Source organism: Ictidomys tridecemlineatus, chromosome 9 (assembly GCF_052094955.1).
Source record: "Ictidomys tridecemlineatus isolate mIctTri1 chromosome 9, mIctTri1.hap1, whole genome shotgun sequence".
Taxonomy (NCBI): domain Eukaryota; kingdom Metazoa; phylum Chordata; class Mammalia; order Rodentia; family Sciuridae; genus Ictidomys; species Ictidomys tridecemlineatus.
The window spans coordinates 38,954,437-38,976,939 of record NC_135485.1 but is presented as its reverse complement, the minus strand read 5'-3'; the positions used below and the strand labels follow the sequence as shown (position 1 = coordinate 38,976,939).

General features: G+C 45.3%; 1 protein-coding gene and 1 pseudogene across 6 annotated transcripts in view; both read left to right on the top strand.

Moving 5' to 3' along the window:
- The window catches only part of Lnx1 (ligand of numb-protein X 1), a 167,154-nt gene that overhangs the window by 73,495 nt on the left and 71,156 nt on the right, over positions 1-22,503 (top strand). For 5 of the 6 annotated variants that reach the window (XM_078021295.1, XM_005319999.5, XM_078021293.1 and 2 more), the window contains one exon: positions 1,169-1,648. In XM_078021295.1, the coding sequence (XP_077877421.1) occupies positions 1,257-1,648 (392 nt within the window). In that variant the 5' untranslated portion in view covers positions 1,169-1,256. Of the gene's footprint in view, positions 1-1,168; positions 1,649-8,737; positions 9,222-22,503 lie in introns of those variants that run through there. The other variant, XM_005320000.5, reaches the window with a different exon arrangement.
- LOC120892358 (arginine vasopressin-induced protein 1 pseudogene) lies at positions 18,271-22,062 on the top strand (annotated as a pseudogene).

The window sequence follows — 22,503 nt, the reverse complement described above, 5'->3', positions numbered from 1 at the left end:
TACCTGGGCTTCTGTTACTTTTGTGTGTGTCCATTTCTCCTCTGGACTGGGGACTCCCTGAGAGCACACCCATCCTTCATGCCCCTCTCTGAGGTCTCACTCCCAACTCACTCCCAAGCTCACAGATGGTGCTTGCAAAAATATTCATCAACTGACTATCCATGAGACTTCCCATTCACAAATCAAACATGCTGAAAATCTCTGTTATTTGGGGGGCCCGGTCTATATGAGAGGAAAATGCACATTCTTAGAGTATTCTGTTGATTTGAAAATATATATAATTGAATAGAAGAGCACTATTAGAACAAAGCTAAAAAGACCCCTTATGGGAACTGTAGCTTTCAGTTTCTGGTCCAACAGAGGTCAAGTGGAGACACAAAAAATGAATTCTGTAATGAATACATGTAAGAAGAGTAGCTAATATTTATTGAGCATTTAATAAATGCCAGGCACCCATCTAAGAGCTTTGTGAGACAGATCTTGTTTAATCCTCATATCAGTCCTAGAAAGTAGGACTTTATTATTCCCACTTTACAGAAGTGGAAACAGAGGCTGAAGTCACTGGCCCACAGTGGTGGGATTTGAACCCAGGTCGTGTGTCCAGAACGCATAACACCATTGGCAACTGGGCAGATGAGAGGGGGAGGGAAATGCATGCAGAAGGAAACTGTGCTCTTCCCTCAGTAAAAATGCAAAAGACTCTGCACCTTTTCTTTCTTCTCAGATGATTTATTGAAGACTCTGGTTTTCTAGTTTCTGAGTTTTGGAGAAAGATAGGGAAAAGTTAAGAGAAAATCTTCAGTGTTAACTGTTTTATTTCTTATCCTGATGTGACAGAGAATTTTATGCCACTTTGTTTTTAATTTCATTAACATTACATTTCTTCAAGTTTATCTCTTTTAAGCTACAATAGGCATTTCACAGATATTACCAGGTGATTGTTAGTATGGCCACACAAGGATGTCACCAGTACATGTCACTCCCATTGGAGTGGAGGGTGAGACTGAGGCCCATCAAGGCAAGGCCACTTGCCTGTCAGTCACAGAATGGACACTGCTCCATGATTGGATTAGGCCTGAGCTCCTGTCCACTGGTAGCAGAGTCTCATGCTGAGCATCAGTGTTTTGTGTATTGTGAAGCAAAGATGAACCATTTTGTTCTCTTCCAGGTTTGCAGATGGCACCTAGGAGATCTTGACTTGTCCTGAGGAAGTATTGTTTTACTGGATTTACCGTCCAGCTGTTACCCAATTGACCATGATCCAGCCAGACTCCGTTGATGACCCGGATTCCAGCCCTTACCCGCTATGTGTGGTGTGCGGCCAAGCCCACTCCCCCGAGGAAAACCACTTCTATACCTACTCTGAAGATGTGGACGATGACCTTATCTGCCACATCTGCCTGCAAGCTTTGCTGGACCCTTTGGACACTCCCTGTGGACATACCTACTGCACCGTGTGCCTCACCAACTTCCTGGTGGAGAAGGACTTCTGTCCCGTGGATCGCAAGCCTGTGGTCCTGCAGCACTGCAAGAAGTCCAGCATTCTGGTCAACAAGCTGCTCAACAAGCTGCTGGTCACCTGCCCTTTCACAGAGCACTGCTCGGAGGTGCTGCAGCGCTGTGATCTCCAGCACCACTTCCAAACCAGGTCAGTCCTGCCCTTTGCTAGCTTGCAAACTCTTCTGAGGGGATGCAGTGGGCTCTGTCTCCTGAGGGACAAGGCTTTCAGGGCGCTGGGTGCCCCATGGGATGCTGCTCCTCTCTTTTTCTTTGCATTCTTTGCATTCAAGAGAGATGCATTCAAAATAAGAAACATTCTAGGTGTTTAGGGCTGAGAATCAGTGTGAAGAAATGGTACATGGAGAGTTGTGTTGTGTGCATGTATGTTTATGGTTTTTCTTTGAAATTGTGTTAAAGTATATAGAGCATAAAATTTACTATTTTTAACCATTACTGAGTGTGCAGTTAAGTGGCATTAAGTGCTTTGTGCAGCTATCACTACCGTCCATCTTGGGAACTTTCACATCTTCCCAAATTGCCACTCTGCACCACTGAATGAGAACTCCCTGTTCTGCCTTCCCCGGACCCTGCAGCCGCCCCTGTACTTTCTCTGAATTTGACTGCCCTTAAGTACCTCATAGAAATGAAAACATATACTACTGTCTTTGGGGACAAGCTTGCTTCATGTCTATGTTTTGAAATGTGAAAGATACTGGAAGGAGCTGCCGAGAAAAAGATTTCCGGTGGGCATGACTTCTTTTTTTTTTTTTAACCTTAGGGGGAAAAAATATCTCCCAGTTTCACCCAGGACTATTAGAATTTCCTCTACACTAGAATTGACAATTGCCTAACTGAGAAGATAAACTTTGGCCCTCCAGGAGAACAGGTTCTGCTAACTTTAGGGCCAAGGAGCCCACACTGTTGGCAGTCTTACAGCTGCTCCTGCTGCTGGTGGCTGGCATCACCTACTCCACCTGTCTGCCACTTCATTGTCATGTTCTGGGCAGTCCTTGTGGGAATGGCCTCACGGGCAGGTGGCCCTGATTTTTGTTCCACATGAGGGACTCTCCTAGGACATTGAGGGTGCTTAATCAAGGGTGAAAATAATACCACAATTATTTTGTAAGAGGAAATTTGGTGCCTGGTGTTTATCTTGGATTGGATTCTGCTGTGGCCAGAGCAAGGGCAGGTGCAGGTATTCTTGTAAAGGTCATTTGCCATAGGTCACAGATGTGTCTTTGTTTTTTGGGTCATACATAAATTCTCTAACATGAAGATTTGTATCAAAAGCAAGGACCTGAGCATGATGCTTAGCTCATGTTTCCCATGCTAATTATGCCAGTGAACTCATTTTTTGAGCCAAATGCTTCTTACTTGGGTTTGCAGGAGACAGCTGGCTATCTGCAAATGCTGGGGTGTAGACTAGAATACCCCACCTCCCCAATTCCCCAGAAGAAGAGTGGCCAAAGGAGAAGGAGGAAGGGGATCTATTTGTAACCTTTGCTGGACATTTTGCCTAGGTATGAAGGCACCCAGTAGATGCTGACAGGTGCCGGTCCACACAAGGCCAAGACCAGGACCACACTGGGTGGGAAAGTGAGGAGCATGAGGAGAGAGAGTCCTGATGGAGCTCCACTGCCCACACCCCATCCCATTCCCAACACGTTGTAACCTGCATATTTGTGTGGGCAGTGGTATTAGTTCCTTGTTGCTGCTGTAACAATTCATCATAAATTTGTGACTTAAAACATCTCAAATTTGTTAGCTTAAGTTCTGAGGGTTTGGAGTCCAGCACTGGCTTTACCAGACCAACCTCAAGGGGTTGGCCCAGCTGCTTTCCTTTGGGCCCTAGGGAAGGATTCCTTCACTCACGCTTCCCAGCTGCCTGCCACGGCTTGTGGCGCCTTCGACCATCTTGAAAACCAGCCACACCGTGTCTTCCAGTTTCTCTCTCTGACCCCTGCTTCTGTCAAGATATCTGTGACCCTGACCTTCCCACCTCCCATGTGGGGCCCCCCTGGATCACCCAGTGTAGTCTCCTCATCTCCTTCACTGAGTCACTTCTGCAAGGTCCCCTCCACCCTGTGAGCATGATCCTGTTCACAGGCTCTGGGGATCCGAAGGTGGACACCTTTGGGGCTCGTCACTCTGCCCACTCCAGGAGTTACGAGAGAGTGAAGGAAAGAAATGGAGGCCCTTTCTGGGGAGAGAGTGAAAACACAGCTCTTCCTCATGCCTTCTCAAGAGCTGATTTGGGCTGAGAGTGAGCCGAAAAATAGGGGTGAGATGGCACATGGATTTGAGAGTGAGGCCAGGGAAGAGGCTGGGAGGAGGCTGTCAGACACCTGTGGAGCTCCAGGGAGAGAGGACAGCTGCCCCCAGCCGAGCAGAGAGCATGCACCAGCCACACAGCAGCATGACCCTCACACCCCAGGGAAGCTCGGGAGAGAGCCCTGCCCACCTGCCGCTCAGCTGATAATGATGTGAACATCAGGAAAACAGCAGCGAGGAAGGAACCCCAAACTGACAGAAATCCTGTCACCTCTCTGAGCTGTGGCCAGAGTCCTTCACAGGTCCCCGGGTGGCTCTTTGGGGGGGGGGGACAGTTCCCACCTCAAGTAGGTGTAGGCTTCAACATCTACTCTTGAACCTCTCCACACTCTGGACTCTGGCTGCCTAAGTAGGTCAAAGCCAGCATTTCCCAAAATATACCCTGTGTGTTAGTCATCAAATGCTGAATGCACCCCCCACCCCTCTAGTCCCTGGACACTTCATTGGCAAGAGCTAAGAATCTGGAGATCACCTAGAACCTGACTCTGGATCCCTCCTGGGCCTTGACAACCTCTTCCTCCCTTAAGGGAGAGAGTAAGGAGGCTGTGATCAATACCTCTGCAGCCCTTTGAACTGGGAAGCTAGGAGGTGCCCAGGGGACCTGCAACTTCTTTACTTTTCTATAGGAAGCCTCCAACCTGCTAGGAGTATTGTCATACACGTGTGCTTTTGTTTATAAATTTTACATTTTCTTTAATATCATTTTATTCAGTAAATAAGTTTTCAATGTTTATTTTTTTCATTGACTAATACAAATTATGGTGTCCAGCACCGAGTTATAAAATGTGTATTGTGCAATGGCTTAATCACGCTTCTTTAGGTGCATTACCTCACAGATTTATTTATTTTTGTGATAGAAACACTTAAAATCTAGTCTTAGCAATTTTCAAGTTTACAGAGCATTAGCAATGTTAATGTGGATCTCTTGAACTTACCTCTTCTGCCTAACTGAAAGTGACCAACAGCAGGCTTGAGTTGGAGTACGGGCAGGCAGCATGGTATTTTTAAACAAATGCTGCCTGTTTTCTCCAGGATTCATGTCATTTATAAACAGTGCTGTCTCCCTACTTTAGAACCTGAGTTGAATATAAATCCTGAGCAGAACCTTTAGGCCTGGCAGGGGGTATGCATGACTGGACGGCTCATGGGCTACATGGACAAATCTTTCCGATTTCACACTAGAGAGCTCTTCTCTGGGAGTAACCCTGAGCATGTGAGCTAGCATTTGGAATCTTCTGGCAAATTCTGTTGACTTCTACCCTCTTAGAAGCTTGCAGACTCCCATGACATGGGTCTTCTGCAGGGAATTCCCAGCAGGTTGATAAGTTTGTTGAGTTGAATGGCAGCTTCCTAACCAAAACACACTGCCAGGGGACATAGTGGGGCCAGTCCAGAGGGTCCAGCCAGTACATCTTTCTCTATGCAGACCATCTGTGAGACAGAGCATGGTGGCAAAGCTTTTCCTTCCTCCATCCTGATTGAGGCTCATCCTGGGCCCTGGACCATATCTGCCTTGTGTAATACCATCATCTGCATTTATGATATTTATCAATAATCCATACTAGGCCATGCTCTGGATGAAAGAGAAATCTACCCAAGCCATGATTTCTGCCTCTGAGGAAATAAGCTTTTAAAGGTAAAGAAGCTGAAAATGCACAGACATTAGGTTGTTTCACAGGGCAAGTCACATTGCACTTCAATTTCTCTTATTCTCTAAAAAATGAGAGATAATAAAGCTGACCCTCCTTAAGTACTTGAATAAAAAGATCATTGTTCAGGGTTTTGAAAGGAGTGGGGGATGGAAATGTGATATAATTGGCCCAAGACACACCTGGCTGCAGGTTCTCTGAGAATATTTCCTTGATTAACTTTGCACCCAATGTCCTGGGAGTTTCCTTCTCCAAAGTTCTGCCTGGAACCTGCGTTGACCTTTGCCCTTTTCTGAAATGTGTTCAGTACAAGCCGGGCTCAGGCAGCTCTGTGGCAAGGGGGGATTTCACTTGGAGGAGAAGAATTCTAGGGGAGAATCGCCCCTGGACAGGTTGGTATACTTCGAGTCTTAGTCATTTCAGCCTGGCTGAACACCTGCACAACTATTGTGCTTCGGCACACATGCTTACCACACCTCCTGACCATGAACCCAGCCTCCTCTTGGCCTCTACCTCACCCCTGTGCAGTGAAGAGGAAAGAAATAAGAAAACAGGAGGTGATGGGTGATGTCCAAGGTGACATTTAAGGATAAATAGGACAACAGTAGGGGCTGTTTACTGGCAAGGAAGCCAGAGAGCACCCGTGATCATTGGATTATGATCACTGGAAGGTGGGGCTTTAGTCCCAGGGTATTGTGCCAACTGAGATTACACCTGGTGGGTGATGGTGCATCCGGGTTATATGGGTTTAACCAGGTAGCGGTTTTATTTTTCTCATGTAACACCAAGTGTTTTAGTCAGCTTTCTTGCTGCTGTGACTAAATGCCCTGACAAGAACAAGTCTAGGGGAGAAAAAGATTATTTTGGGGCTCACAGTTTCAGAGGTCTCAGTCCATAGACAGCAGTTTCCATTCCTTGGGGCTTGAGGTGAGGCAGAACATAATGGCAGAAGAGAGTGGCCGAGGGAAGCAGCTCACAACTTGAACAGGAAGCAGAGAGACTCCACTGGCCAGATACAAATATATAGCCCAAGGCCATGCACCAGAGACCCACCTCCTCCAGCCATACTCCACCTGCCTTTAGTCACTACTCAGTTGATCCCACCAGGGATTAATTCACTGATTGGGTTAAGGCTCTCCTAACCCAATCATTTCTCCTCTGAACCTTCTTGCATTGTCTCACACATGAGCTCTGGGGATACCTCACATCCAAACCGTAACACAAGTCTTGTGGTGGGAAGCCTAGGACCAGAATGATGTGGCCATGTTGCCACCAGGAATCCAGGCTCTTTCTGCTTTTCAGTTAAGTCTCCCTCCTCAAGTTTGTCACCTCATGATCTCAAAAGACAAGGAAAAACACCCAGTGTGCAAACCGAGGCACTCCTTTAAATAGCTTTCTGGGATGCCTCTGCTTAGTATTTTCTCCTTGTATCTCATTGGCTAGTATTTGTCACATGACCCATTGCTGAGGGGCTACAGTGAACAAAACCTGGTTCTGTTATAAGAAAGGAGAGATGAGATATTGGATAGGCAATCAGAACTGGCAGCAGAGTGATGTAAAATAACAACTGAAAACAATACTTTAATACTTATATTGCATCCATGTTCATTAACTAGTTTTATCCCCTTGATTTGCAAGATGATGAGTACTCTCTTCTTCTGTAGAGGACCTATTAAATGTCAGGAACCATCTGACATGTTGCCAGAGGTACAACCCAATACCATTATGAAGTCCACAGCCTGTGTTTCAGGTCACGTCACCTGTGAGTTATGAGCTAGGCACTAGCTCTTGGACATTCAAGAACAGCATGTCCCCAGAACTTTGTAAAACTCCACTTTTGGAAAAGACTATATTACATGTCATGTTCCTAATAGTACAGAAGGAAAGAAGGGATGAGAATAATAAAGCCTCTTGGAGATACGTGAAGAGCTGCCAGCTAGGCTCATTCCCTAGTATTAATTACTATTAATAACAATATTCAGTGAGGACTCTGTTCTTTACAGGCATAATCTCATTTCACCTTCATACCAATACTCTGACTTAGTGCTGTTATTGTCTTTCTTTTATAGAGGAGGACATGGATGTTTAGAGAGGTTGAGCAACTTACCCAGAGTCACACAGCTAGTATGTGGCAGAAGCTCAAGCTTCTCTGACTGACTCTAATACCCAAATACCAAACCGGACTTCCTTTTTACTGTTTTTTACCATCTCTGACTCACACTTGCATTCCAGCCTTACTGGAATACAATTCAAATTTGGGCCTCAACAATATTAGAAATTATTATGTCACGCTTTATCAAGGTTGCTTATCTCTGATCTAAATTATAGAAGTTAAATCTGCACTGACCAGGGCTCTATTGTATTTAAACTCTTTGATTCCTGCCTCAGGTCCTTGCAGAACCCCGATGTCAAATTTCTAGTTACACTCTGATGGCAGTTGGTCTCATCCTGTAGACTTCTCTGGTCGTCTTCCTATCAAGGGTAGTTTGTTAGGACTGCTCGGTTGTCATTAGTGTAATTGTCCCTGTGAGCCATCTCTATTAAGATTTAAGCCTCAACGTGGTAAAATGGATTTTAATCTTCTTAAATATGGGACAGAAGGAGGGGAGTCCGGGAGCCTTGTGTCATTCCAGAGCGTAGACACGCAATGAAGTCCGGTAGGACAGCTTCCATAGGCTCCAAGAGCAGATCTTACAGCTGGGGGAGATGATAAGGCCCAGTCCTTGCTGGACCAGGTACTATTAGTCCCATTACAAAGACGAGGTCACTGAGACTCAGGAGCTTCATGAAATGGTCATCCAGCTTGTGACAGAGCTCCATCCTGTTACAGAGGGGGAGGAGGAACGGCGACTCCTTTCCTCACAGATTAGGACCCTGAGTGTTGTTTGGACTGAACTTCACGCCTGTCAGGCCCTTGTCCTCCTCAAAGAGAAGGACACATTCAATTCCTCTACAGAGCCGATTTTTAAAAGTGGCAAGGGAGCACCCCAGCCCTTACACACGTCAGTGCAGTCAGGATGGCGGTTGGTAAAATGTCATCAATACGAGTTCTAGATAGACAGGCAGTGCCCCGGAGGGCGGGGGCTGGCTTGTATCTAAGCCACTCCTGTGTCGCAGCATCTGAGACTCACTTCGAGCTCGGCCCTCCAGGCTGCGTTCCAAAGATGCTGATTTCTTCCGCTGTCTTGCTCCGGCAGACTGTGGGACAGATTTGATTCTTTGCTCATTCACACTGTGGGCTCTGAATATGCCATGCTTCTGCCCTCTTCCGACACGGCTTCACCCCCAGCCTGGCAGCTCCAGGCCAGTGATGTAAATGTACCAGCTGCTCCCCAAGAACCAGTCCGCATCCTGCAGGGGGGCTGGGCCCTCTGCCGGGCATCAGCCTGCCTGCTCTCTGCCTAAGCCCTCTTGCCAACCATGGTGGGTCCCTCCGATCTCCCATCGTCTCATCTGAGAATCAGAGGACATAATCCTCTTACAGGCCCATGATTTATAGCGTTGCTTAATCTAAAGGCTCTAAGTCAGATTCGTTATGATCTACTGATTGTGGGGACATGGACAGGTTTGCTTAAAGGGGCTGGGCTGGCACGGCCCTGCAGCTGTCAGAGGGAAGGTGGCAGGCAGAAAGCGGCACCCTGCTGGGAAGATGAAGGCGCTCCTGCTGCTGGTCTTGCCCTGGCTCAGTCCTGCCAACTACATTGACAATGTGGGCAACCTGCACTTCCTCTATTCAGAACTGTGAGTCCCCTCTCTTAGCCTGCCTGCTGCCTGCCTGTGTTTGTGTGTCGGGGTGTGTGGGGGGGGTGGAACCTGAGTCTGCTCCTGGCTGGTTTGTCCGTTTGGAGGAATTCATTCTCCATCCACTGGACTCGCTCGCGCACGATGCCCCTCCGGCAGCTTGGCCGCTCACTGTGATTTAACAAGGAAAACACCATCTTCCTGGGCGAGGTGCTTTCTCAGCACAGCATTTTTTTTTTTTTTCTGCTTCTGTGCCAACGCGGCTTTTTACATAGTCGGCTTTTTCTCAATAGATGTGTGTTCTGCCCATAAATAGAACCCAAGTAGCAGTTAAGAACAGAGCTGCCATGAATAGCTCTCCCTCCTCCATAGGGTATTTGTAATTGAGAACAGAAATAAGTAAAAAATATATATTTGTTTTAGAGGTTGGGGACATGAACCCTTTATTGAGCCATGCATGGGTCTCCATACCTGAGAACAGGTATAATATCAGTAAAGGAAAAAAAAAAACCCTATGTATAAGATATGTAGGTAGGTAGATAAATAGACAGATGATTGATACACACACACATATCCATTTTATTTTTATTTTTGATCATTTTTAAACACATGGGAAATGTAGAATGATGCCATGAACACCCACATTCCCATCATCTCAATTTAATGATGAATATTTAGCTCCATTTGCTTCATATATTTTATTTTTTTGCTGAAAAAAAAAATGGCCTGGAGTAAATTGTAGCCATCATGACATTTCACCTTGAAATACTTCATTATACATCTCTAAATCAAAGACATTTTTCTACACAATTGATGTCCATTTTATGAGAGGAAATAGCTCATGTCCCCAATCTCTAAAATAAATATTTTTCTGGCTCCTTTTGTTAGTAAGCTTTGAAAGAGGATTGCAGACTGGTGTGAACAGTTTCAAGGGATCACGTAAAAAGTATTGCTGTGTGTACCTTGGTGTTTGGAGCATTTACAAAAATGTATTCCTCCTCGTTAACCAGGCAGGTAAAAATAGCAAGAACTGGTGTAAATGAGAGTCAGTGGGCAAATGAAAACAGGAACTCTAAACAGAGTTCATGGAACCCTGATTAGAAACACATGGTTTGTCATATTTAGATGGTGGTGCCACCCGTGACTAGGTGGTGACAGCTAGTGCCTCTTTTGTAATTAGCTAGACTAACCAATTTGTTTAGCACAGTAGCTGCTCAATAAATGCTTGATGAATAGAGCTAGGTCCTTGGAGACAGCTCATTTGTTTTGGGGACTCTACCTCTCAGCATTATCTGGTCCCCTTATTGGAAAACAATTCCAGTGCACCTTAGATAAGAACTCTCAAAGAGAAGGTGTCTGAAGCCCAAATCATGAGCATGTCTGGGGGAAATGATGCCACTGTGGAAGCTTTTCTAGAAATACATGCTAAATGGATTACCTGGATAATGACAAGGCTCCTCCCTTTCTCCTGAAGGATGCTGAAGAATGGATCTCTGGAGTCCAGTACCAAAGCAGTCCTTCCCATTCCCATGCCCCTCCACCACCCTTGTTAGTTGCTGTGTTGGTTCCAAAGACTGCTGTAACAAATCACCACATGCTGGTTGTCTAGATATTTCTCTTATGGTTTTAAAATCCAAAAGCTTGAAGTCCAGATGTCAGCAGGCACACACTTCCCATAAAAGCTGTAGGGGAATCTAACCCTGCAGCCCAGTTTCTGGTGGCTTCTGCCATTCCTTGGCTTCGAGCTGCCTAACTCTACTCTCCACCTCCGTCTGCACCTGGCCTTCTCTGTGCCCTTTCCAATTCTGTTTATGTCTCCTCCTCTTACAAAGATTTTCATGGTCAGGTTTAGGGCCTACAGGATAATGCTACTTTGAGATCCTCAACTTAATTGCACCAAATAAGGTCGCATTCACAGTTCTGGTGGGCATATCCTTTTCCAGGAATTGGAGACTAGAGGCGAATTCAATCTTCTTCTGTTGCTACCTCAGGGCCTTTCCATTTAGTTACTTCCAGTTTCATAGCCTCATTGAAGAAAGAATTTATCTTGCCTTAACAATTTTCTTTTCTGAAAGTGCATGAATCAAAGGGAACTTTTCTGCTGAATAACTGAGTGAATACCCAGGTCTGAATTGTGACGTGACCAGGAAAGCATGATGCTAGGGAATTGTCCAGGACAGTACTCCCAGATTTATTTGACAGAACTTTCTTAGAAGTTTCCAATTGCTGAGGATGCTTGGTGACGGAATTCCATGAAGCCGCTGCCTGGTGCTGCCGTGATCATTGACAAATCAGTGAATCGATGACACATTTCATGTACAGTGGCTCTAAAGAATATTGGTGCTGTATCCACCCCCTCAGTGGGAGTTACAATCGAATTGAAGAGGTGAAATTTATACACATAAGAAATGGAAACAATGAGCCAAGGCAGAAGGGATAAGCCTTTTCAAAGTAGAGTAGCTAGTCCATTGAGAAGAGGAGGTGGATCTTTGGGATTTGAACTGGAGCTAGGTTAGGCAGAATTAGGAGTAAAAGAGAAAGCATTTCAGGCAGCGTGAACAACATTGGCAGAAAGGTTGAGCGTGGCTGTGATTGTCACCAAAGCTTTGAAAAACAACTTCAAGCAATAAATAGGGCTGCGTGTCCCTGAGTTGAGAGATTTTTCTCTTACCTACTATGGGCCACTGGGATCTTAAAGGCAGGTGAGCTCAGTGGATTTGCCAGGCTTCCTTCTCTTTTCATCTGAGCTTTGAGCCCTGACCTTGGGTGAAACTTGCCCTGTGTCCCCTGTGCTTACAGAGCCAGAGACCCCCCTTGCATTTTCCCTTCTGTCTAAGAAGACACTCTCAGCTTCATTCTGTGGGACCCAACTAGAACACTGAAGCTAGGAGGAAATAGGTTCCAATTTATCATGCAATCCACGGTTCCTAAACTCAGGTATAAGACAAAAGAGATGGTTAGGCCTTTGGTTGATGGAGATATATATATGTCAAAAGTCATTCAAATTCAATTTAAGATAATTTCAATTCAGCAGGTCACTTCTACATGCTTGATTTGGCCTTGAGGCCCATAGTTTATGACCCTGAGCAGCTCCTTCAATAAACATGACCTTTGTCACCTGGTGCCTTGATCCAAAGGAGAGTAAGTTGACAGAAGCAGCCTAAACTAGAGTCTTTGGCGTGGAGTCCCAGACTGTCCAGTAAGGGTCAGGAGCCTGGGATGCTCCAGAGTTCATACAGGGCATGCCATGCCATGGGAAAAAGGGCCAGCTCGTTCACCCTTGAGGCCCTCACCCCCAGTCTCTGCCAGTTCTGATTCTGAATTTCCTAGATCTCAAAGAGAAAGCAGGAAATGAACCTCCTCGTATTTCTGGCCTACTTAGGGCCAGGCAGATGAAAACTTGCAGGTGAAGTCCTTAGAACAGTGTCGGTTAAGAGGAGCACTTCCATCAGAATTGGGGACTGAGTTTGTTTTTCAAATTCAGATTCTTGAACCTTAAACCCCACTAAAATTACAGTCTTTAGGGGTGGGGCCACCATGTTGCTCCTTGAACTCTTTAGGTGACTCATATGGGGCTCACCACTACCAGGCCAAAAGGGCTCCCCAGGTGATTCCTTGACCCTAGATTTCAAGACTCCCTCCCTCCAGCTAAGATGCCAGCATCCTGACTTCCTTTTGAAAATTATTGCTCCTCTCAGTGTATCCTCCTTGCTGGGCATGGTCTTCCCACTCTACCTGGTGAGTTCTTAGGAGGGCTTGAGAGATTGTCACATGCCAAGTTCTGCACTCAATTAGTTAGGTTGAACTGAGTGACATGAATTTGCCTCACATCTTAGCCAATTTGTAGGCATTACAAGCTGTGATAATGGAGACTCTGGTTTGGTTTCTATGGGAGGGAGAGTGGATCTTGCTCATCACAATCCAAGCTAGCCTCAGCTTAATGTCTCAGAAGGCATCTCTGTATTTGAGTAAGATTGTCATTTCCTTGGTCAGTGATCTCCTATACTTTTAAATATTTAGTTTAGCAAACATCCTTGGGAAAAACACTGGCATTGGGAGGGGGAACAGTATGTGATACATTTTATGGTGCACCCAGAAAACCCATTTACAAAAAAATATAATTTTTAAAATATTTCCTTCACCTTTCAAATTTCTAATTCTCATCACCCTTGAGAATACTTTTCACTGTCATTTCTAGTGGGCACTGTGACCTGGGCAGTCTCTAATGGGCAGTCTCTGAATGAGCTTTGAGTGGATACACGGTAAGCTGGGCCTTGCTTATCCACAGTACAGCTCAGCGTGATTGCTGAGGATCACCAGTCTCGGAAACCAGCGCTACTGCTTAGCTGTGTGACTTGGGAAGCCAGGAAGTGCCGGCAATCTACCTAGCTTAGAGTCGGATAAATATTTTTGGTTTGTAAGTGGAATCACTATGAACAGTATTCATGCCAGAATCTGGAGACAAAAAATTACACTTTATTCCCTGACCCCTGTGACATCACAGTTTCCAATGGGGATGGCTTCTTCCCACTGGAGTTTTATACTCAGAAAATGAAAATGAGTGATTCCAGTTCTGCTTGAATTATTCAGGGCAGTGCAAGGATGAGGACTCCAGGAGAAACCGCCAAGAGCAGCAGGAGTTGTGGGGGGGTGCTCTGTGTGCATCCTTCCTGCAAACTGGGGTCAGCCTCAGGAGTCAGGACACGCAGCACTCATCAAGTGTCTTAGGGCCAAGGATTCCAACCACCCAGCACCTCTCTCTAGGAGGACTTTCTCAAACCAACCTGCAGAACACGCTTCTGGCAATTTGTACTGATTTCATGCAACAAGGACATTCCTTTGGGGCTTACGGGTCAAAGAGAACCTTAAATCAAACCCAGCGGGCCATTCTGGGCCTTCAGGTGAGAAGATGGCTCACCTTTTATATGTCACTCTTTAGGCAATCTAGCTTCTCAGTTTTCCTTCTCTAGTTCAAGGCCTTATAGCAAAACTAGCCAGACTTGGATCAGGTGTCAGGTCACAAACTACATCCCCAGGGAAGCGCCTGTTCTGAACGCTTTATCCTAGTGGAGAGCCACACGGGCTTCTCTGCGGGCTTCTCTGCATTCTTGCACTCTTTCTTCTTTCTTCTGTGAACCAGGGTGAGGAGGACTAATGAGGGATGCAGTGGGATCACCTCAGCACCGTTTCCCCCCACTTTGTCTCACTGTGCTAACCCCCTGATGCTTTCAGAGTTCACACAAACCAGGGGAGCTTTGTGGATTTGCCGGTAAATGTTTTCCAAATTGACTCTCAAAGAATGTGTTCCTTTTCTGCCAAAATTGAATAGGGAAAAAAAAAATGCTACAGATCTCTGGATTTTTCTTGTCATGTTTTGAGCACCTAAAGTCGAGTTTGGATCAGGGAAGAGGTAGAGTGTACAGAGGAAATGGGGTGAGGCGGAGAGACCATATTCCAGCAGGACTGAGGTCCAGCCTTGGGAGACAAAGCCAGGGCTCGTTTGGGTTCAGTGACTCTCAATGTCTTTGGAAGTATTTCGGTTCAGCGCGTGTTTTAATGGGACATTTTCGCTCAACTTTTTAGACTTGTGTATTTTGAAGGAAATTGAAGCTGCATGTTCCTGATTATTTACACTGAACTCATCAAAATGCTGCTTTGTAATGACTCTTTGATGTCCAAAGAGCATTGTGATCCTGTTTCAAGGTCTTTTTTTTTTTTATCCTCCTTCAGAGTCAACAAGTTCCTTTTCGCCGGCAGGGAGGCAATTCCAGTTCCAAACTCTTCACTTTCTGGTCTAAAATGCTCTCCCTTGGAAAACTCCTACCCCATCAAAACCCAGCAGTTTGACTCCCTGTCTCCTGTGTGTGGCCAATGGTTTCCTGTCTAGTCCGGTGACTGTGTCAGGTGAAGGGGCAAGGTTGGAGTTTCTTTAAAAGTCTCATCAATTCATGTTTGATTGATTGATTTTCTTCTTTATTTTAACTGGTTATAATGGAAAATTCCAAACAATACAAAAATAGAAGCATAATGAATGCCCATGTATTTTACAACCATCTCTACACTTACCACTTCCCAGCCAATCTTATTTCATCTATGTCCCTTTGAATTGTTTTTGAAGCCAGACTCATCCTATCATTTTTTTTGCAAAAATTTGCAAAAATTCCAGCATTTGATCTCTGAAGGATAGATTCTTAAGAAATGTGATTACAATGCTAATCTCAAATCCAGAACAAGTAATTTGAGTACCTAAATATCAAATAACCAGTCAGTTCAAAAGTTCCCTATAGTCTCATAATTTTTCTTACTACGCTTTGTTTGAATCGTGTGCCAAATACGATCTTGCAATCGGTTGGCATAGCTCTGAGTCTCTTTCCCCCCTCTTCCTCTCTCTTCTGTATGCCACTGACACGAACAAGATCTGGAGTTAGATTTTTGAGGAATCCAGCTTTGGAAAACTGCAAATACTAGACCAGAAACTGAAAGAGAAAAATAGAACAATGATTTTAATTTAACATCCAAGTTGAGGGAATGATTAAGAGAGAGAGATGAAAACATTGAATACTAAAGCCTTTGTGAATTTAACTGCAGTTTTACCTGAAGTGAGTGTTTTTGATGACTTTGTCTCCAGGAGCTTTCAGAGGAGGACTTAAAGACACTGGAGAAGTGTCTTCTCCCTAGAGTGATTGATCTCCCCAAGTTTTGATCATAAACCTATATCAATGAAGCTACCTGTCTGTATGCCTGTCATATGTATATTTATGTATTTGTATGTAGTCATGTATAGTTACCCAATACATATACATATTTCATATGTATTGTATATATATAGTCAGTCTTGATTTATATATGCCATATACATATGTATAGTTTATATTTTGTCATAGGTATAGTTATCTATAAACTACACACATGTCCTATCCATTATAGGACATGCATTAAAGTGTTTTTAAAGGCTGAGAAAAAGCTGTTAGCATTCTAGTGAAGTCTCCCCCAGTTCCTGACACTTTGGAGACTGCCACTTGAGAAACAAGCCCTCTGAACTCTTGGCGTAGGAACACAAGGGTTTCCATGTTAACAGAGGACATTCTTACTGTCAGTCTGCGGAGTTGGTCTTGGAAGGAATGGGGCAGGAAATGGCCCACTTTTACAGGCCAAGTAAAACTTGCGGGCCAAAGGAACAGACATCCTTTTCTCTCAGTCATATTCCCTTTTCAGGAGAGAAAAAGGGGAATATCCTTATTTTATGTGCTCGCCTGTCCCTCTCTGCCCGTCTGCTTTCTTCACGGCCACCCCACTCTCCACCACCCCTGATGGCACAGGAGTGGGCTTGGGAGGAGCCAGGTTTGCCAAACCTGAAATATTGGATCATTTAAAAGCTTCATTTAAAGAAGATTCCATAAGGGTAGTTCCCCTCGCTGCTTCTGGGTGGGGCCCACACATGCCAGGAGCCTGGACCCATGACCATCAGTCTTGAAGTCATCCTGCTTCCTGCCAGAGCTCTCAGGTCTCACTCCCCTTGTGTCCTTCTTGTACAGACCCTAGAGAAGCAGCGCTGCAGTCCCGGGGCCCTTCGAAGCCCACTTCTCCTATTCAACTCTTGCATGGTCAGAGCAGAACAGTCTTCCTGAGGCGCTGTGTGTCCTTCCCCACCCGCTCCCTTCATTAGCAGCTCTGCTCACAGCAGAAGGAGAGGAAGGGGCCAGGCCCCTGAGACAGCAAGGGAGTCCAGTGGTCACCCGAACAACCATGATCCAGTGACCCTCCACCGCAGGGATGGAGGTGAGATGACCTTGTGAAGGAGTGACCAGGCACACACTGGAGGCAGACACACCCAGATCCCTCATCCAGTCTCTGCCAGCCGGGCAACTGGGACAAATTACTTAGCCTCTGAATTTTTCTTGCCCTAAAATGAGAGTAACAACACCTACCTCACAGGTTGTCATGAGTATTTGATAAAATTATCTCAAGTTTATTACAATGTTGAGCACACAGGAAACCCTTAAATTGTGAGTTTTATTAGTCATGGTCGGTAGTTACTAGAAAGTATGTCATTAGTCCTAAGACGAGCTTTAATACCTCTGAAAGGAGGCTGAATACAAAGAAAATTGATTGTGTTTTTCTTTGTTATCTTGATGACATATAAAATAATGGTACAGTTTATAATAGATGGGGTCTTGGACTTGATGAAATTCAGTGATAACTTCATCCACAGTGAGCCTGGGTGGACAGAAATCAGAGGAATTGCTGAAACCACAGAGTCCCTTCTTCCCTCTCTCACTGAAGAGGCAGGCAAGTTATCTGAGCTGAGAAAGGGGTGTTAGGTGAAGTCTGGCCTCTTACCAGAGCCATTTGGCAACAAACAAGGTCCACACCTGCTCAGCAGATTCCTAGGAGCCTTGACCACACCTGCCCCTGACTCTTACCTCTGCCAGCCCTCCTCCCCAGGAGTCATTCCTTAGCTATTCAGCTCATTTCTAGTTACCCTCACATTGTGGCTCCTACTTCCTCCTTCCTGTCCAGCTTCCCCCTTCCTCCACTTGAAGAAGAAGTCTCAGCCCAGTGTGTCATTTGGCAGGTGGAGTCTAGTCCAGAACCATAGCTACTTAGAGTTTCAGGAGACCTTGGAGGTGATCTAGACCAAACTTCCTATTTTATAGGTGAAAAAACTGACTCAGCCCTATCAGTATTAGGCTACGTGACCTTGAACAAGTCATGATGTTTTATTGGAAACAATGTTAATGCATTCGTTATTGTATGAAATGTGACCTCGGGAAGCAATAAAACTGGAGCTAGTTTTTAAAATTTTCAACTAACAGCTTTAGGCAAAGCAATGCCATAGATGTGAGACAGTGAGACATGTGACCATGCATGTCACCCATTAGGAGCTGAGTGTCCCCTAAAGGAACCTCCTGGGAATGCTCAGAGAATGGTGTCATGGCACTTCTTTGGCCAGTTTTGTACAAATGCAACCTGGGGCCATTTGACCATAATAAAGCTTTTACATTTGCATGTAGCATTCCAAGGTTTTGATGGGATCCTAAGGGTTTCATATACAAAGGACTGCTGCAAAGGGGAAGGGCAGAGTCCTGTCATAAAGCAGCTTTTGTTTGTAATCATTAAAAATGCAGCCTCCAAAGTCACTTAAACCTGAGTTCAGATCCTGGCTGGTGGCTGACAAGCTGTGTAACTCTGTTTATATGAATGACAGCCTCAGCTGCACCTCAAGTTTCTCATTCTTAAATCAGAGCTCTTAATGACAGTACCTGCTTCGTGGGGGTCAGAACTAGATGTAATACTCATGGACCACTTAGTAGACTCCCGGAGCATTGTAAGCATCCTATAAACATTAGCCATGGTGATGATAAATAAATTCACAGCAAAAGCGGTGAATTCCCATCTTATTGATGAGAAAAACTTAGATTCAGAGAATTGAAGGAAGCTCCCCTAAGTGACCTAGCCAACCTCGAAGGCAGGCACCCTGACAGCAGGACCAGGGCCCCCCCACACACACACACACTGCACCATACTTTGTTGCCATGGTGACAGATGGCTTCACTGGGGTGTGTGTTGCTCCAGACCTGTAATTTACTAGGGGTGGGTGAGTTATCGGAGCTGAGAAAGACGGATTTTGACCCAGACAAGTAATTGCTTTATAGATTAGAATAGTAGATAATTTAGTAGAATGTTTAGCTTGTTTCTTTGACCAGTTAAAGTTATGCCGAAGACGGAGCTTTTTTTGGCTTGTACGGTTAGCTTCCCACTGAAGTAGCCTAAGAGAGCAGACTACAAGAAGTCCCAAAGACATTTTTTAAAAAGTGATCAGCCAAAAACATTTTGGGTTTCATGACTAATTGCTGACATGATTAAAGAGGATCAAAGGCTTCCTACTGTGTGTGCATCTGAAATAATTCTTCTAAGATACCACTGCTGTTTTGTTAGAAAATGAATCCAGTCACCATCAGAGGTCCAGAAGTCTCTCCTCCCCTTGTTAGAATCCCTGATGGGTCACTGAGGTGTCATTGGGGACATGCAGTATGATCATGGCATGAACTTGAGCCAGTGGCTCTGCCACTCACTGGGTACATATCTTCAGGCAATTACCACCACTTCTGAGTCATGACGATCCTCATAGCAGCCCCGTGGATGTCCCTCGAGAACTTAAGTGAACTTAAGGTCGCTCGAGAACTTATCATGCACATGCAGCCCCAGTGGGTGCCTGGCTGGTGGCAATCGTTCTGCCAGCTGTTTGTGTTTCCGGCTTGCTATTGTACCAGCTAGCTTCCTTTCTTCACTCCCTGTGCACTTTCCTCTTTGGAGAAGACACCCATGAGATATCGGGCAGTGGCACTGGTGTCTACTTACTGGGTGGGCTTCCCTGAGGTGCCCACCTTCTGGTTACTGCTCAGGACAGCAACTCAACTCATCGGGGAATTAGGATCCTTTAAACGTCATAGAAGAATTATGAGACCCCTGAGAAGTGCTAATTCTCCACGAAGAGAACTCCAAATGCTTAGAATCTGCTTCAGAGGTTTTGGAAGCCCAGTGGTTACTAGACAGGAGTGGTGTCTGGAGTTCAAAAATATGACCAGGGAGTGAAGGAGACTAAGAAACCCAGTGTTCTCTGGACTCTGGTTTGTTTCTTCAGTTACAAAATAACCAGAAATAGGGTCAATTTGATTTTTTAAAAAACATCCCATTCAATTGCTTGGTGTCATTTAAAGAAGCATCAGGATGATTGATTTATGACTCTTCAGCTGGTTTGTTTGGACCTAAGTCTCCCTCTCTCCTTTTCTTTTTGGAGTGCAGGGTTCAACTGAGGCATGGGACCTCCATAGAATCTGGTGATGTGATTCTCCTTCAAGTTCTTTGACATTGGTTTGATTTAGCAAAGGCAGGGAATTTCTGTGAATCAAAAGGCGTTTTACACTTTGTGTAAAACATAAGCAGGTTTGCTTGTCCATTGGAAGCAAGTTAATGTTTTGAAAAAAAAAAAAAAAGAAAAGAAAAAATTCAGGGGCTGTGTTCAGCCTGCTTCAGGCAACCAGAGCGCCCACGATGAGCACCCCAGCTTCTGTGGTGAGTGAGCCGCTCTTTTGGCAAGCCTCCATTGGGGCCCAAGGTTGTAAGCAGCCCTCAGCCAACATCTTCCAGGATGCTGACCTGCTGCAGATCCAGGGCCTGTTTCAGCGCAGTGGGGACCAGCAGGCCAAAGAGTGGCCCCAAATCATTTGGGAGTCTACCAGGGACCACCGAGTGGTAGAGGCCCTAAGGAGACTGCACAAGAAGAGACCCCCAAGGTAGAAACCCCTGGCTCACTCACTCCACCACTGCAGCTGGCTCAGAATCCAGAGCCCTGCTCTCCACTGGCCAATGCACAGAGCAGGGCCCCCGAGACAGCCTTCAGCGAGCAGCACCAGAACTCCAGGAGGACAAATGCCAGGATCCGCCAGAACTGGAGGAAGCCAAGCCCCACAGGCTACCAGATCAGACACTGATCCCAGGAAAGGGCTGGGAATGGCAAGATCTTCCCCAGGAATCCTGGGAACTTTGCCAAAGGCCTGGGAGGTGAAGACAGAAGACGGGCACAAATAAATGGAAGAAAGAGGCCACTGGCACAGGCCTGCTCAACTCAGAACAGGACTGGAGGCTTCTCCTGGGCTCTACACCACGTGATACCCATTCTTACCAGAGTGAGAAGGCACACACTGTTCCTGCCTCAGCCCTTGTTGATCTAACACTTTACCTGGCCTGCATGATATTCTCCTGCGAATCAAACAACAGGCACTCAGATGCAGCACCTCACCACGTCTGCCCTAATCTGCTGGCTACTACTGTCACCCATAGGCCAGCAGCCTGTCCTATACCTCCGGTGCTGTCAGGCCAGCATGAGGAAACAGTGGTTTAAACGGCAAATAAAAACACTTGCATCAAAAAAAAAAAAAAAAAATCGGCAAGATGTTTTCCACCTCTTGGAAAGTCTTCAGTGTTTTGTTTTCTAAACCAGGTAACCTCCTGGTAGTTGAACAAAGAGTTTAAACTTAGGTAGTAAAGAAAAAAAAAAATGAACAAAGAGAAAGAAAAGCAAAGCAAGGCAAGCACACTCCTTCATCAACAACAAAAACACTCATTCCTGGGAAGAGTATAACAGTAGTAAATATTTATCAAATGCTTGTGAAATATCAGGATATTGGGCATATTCTGGGCTCTGGGGCTTACCAGAAAACATAATAGTGCATCAGATGGAAATAAAGGGCTTGAAATGAAGTAGCCAGGGTAAAGGATGCTGTTTTACATAGGAAGGCCTGGTGAGAAAGTGGCATTAGGGCAGGTGCCAGATGGAAGATGGGAGGCACCCGTGGAGGCCTCTGATGTCAGGACAAGCCAATGCAGCAGGGAAGTCAGGACACTCTGCGGCCTAGGTCCACATCTGTAGGGTGCCAATAAGAACTTCCAACCACAGGATGTCTGTGAGCATCAGACATGTAGAAGGGTCTTGCTCTTGAATGCTAGTTTTTGCTATTTCCACTTGCTTTCACCTCTTCTGGATTATTCCAGAAGCAGGGGAGAGGCATGCAGATTTAAATGGAGCAGAAGATGCCCGTGGTCTACCTCCCTGCCTCCCTGGCATCCCTTCTTAGTGTGAATTCATGCTGCATTTTCTCACCTCTAAATTGTGCTGCTTTCTAAATTTCTCCAGTCGGTTCCTATCTGTGTTTTTAGTATTATGCTGTCTAATTGTAGATGTGTCTGTGTCTAATCCAGTTTATTTATTTTACCTCCCCTCCTGTCTTCTGGGGTATTCTCCACCTGAGTGTCATCCATAAATTTTGTGACATTTACTCCCAGGTCATCAGTCGGAGTGTTGAGATAGATGAGGTGGTGGATTGTTGTGACAGCCTCTGAAGTGCCTTCCCATGTCTGGGCTTCATACCACCTTGGTTCGTGATTTCTTTCCATTTCAGCAGTCCCACTTCCTTCTGTATCTTTGCTCTAACAGTAAAAATAAAATCTTGCCCAAGCCACTGCATGAGGGGGTTCACCCCACCCCCACCCCCACCCCCACCCCCAATCCTTTTATATTCTGAATTACATCAAGAACAGTATTATGGTCTTCAAGAAAATCCCAGGAACTTGTCTTGGTAATTTAAATGCAAATTGTCCTCTGTTCATTCAATCTTGGCTTTCTGAACATTTGAAATTTTACTTCCCTACAATTCTAAAGTTTTTTAAACCAACGATTACTTATATTACCTAATAATTTTTCACTCTTCCTTCTTTGTTT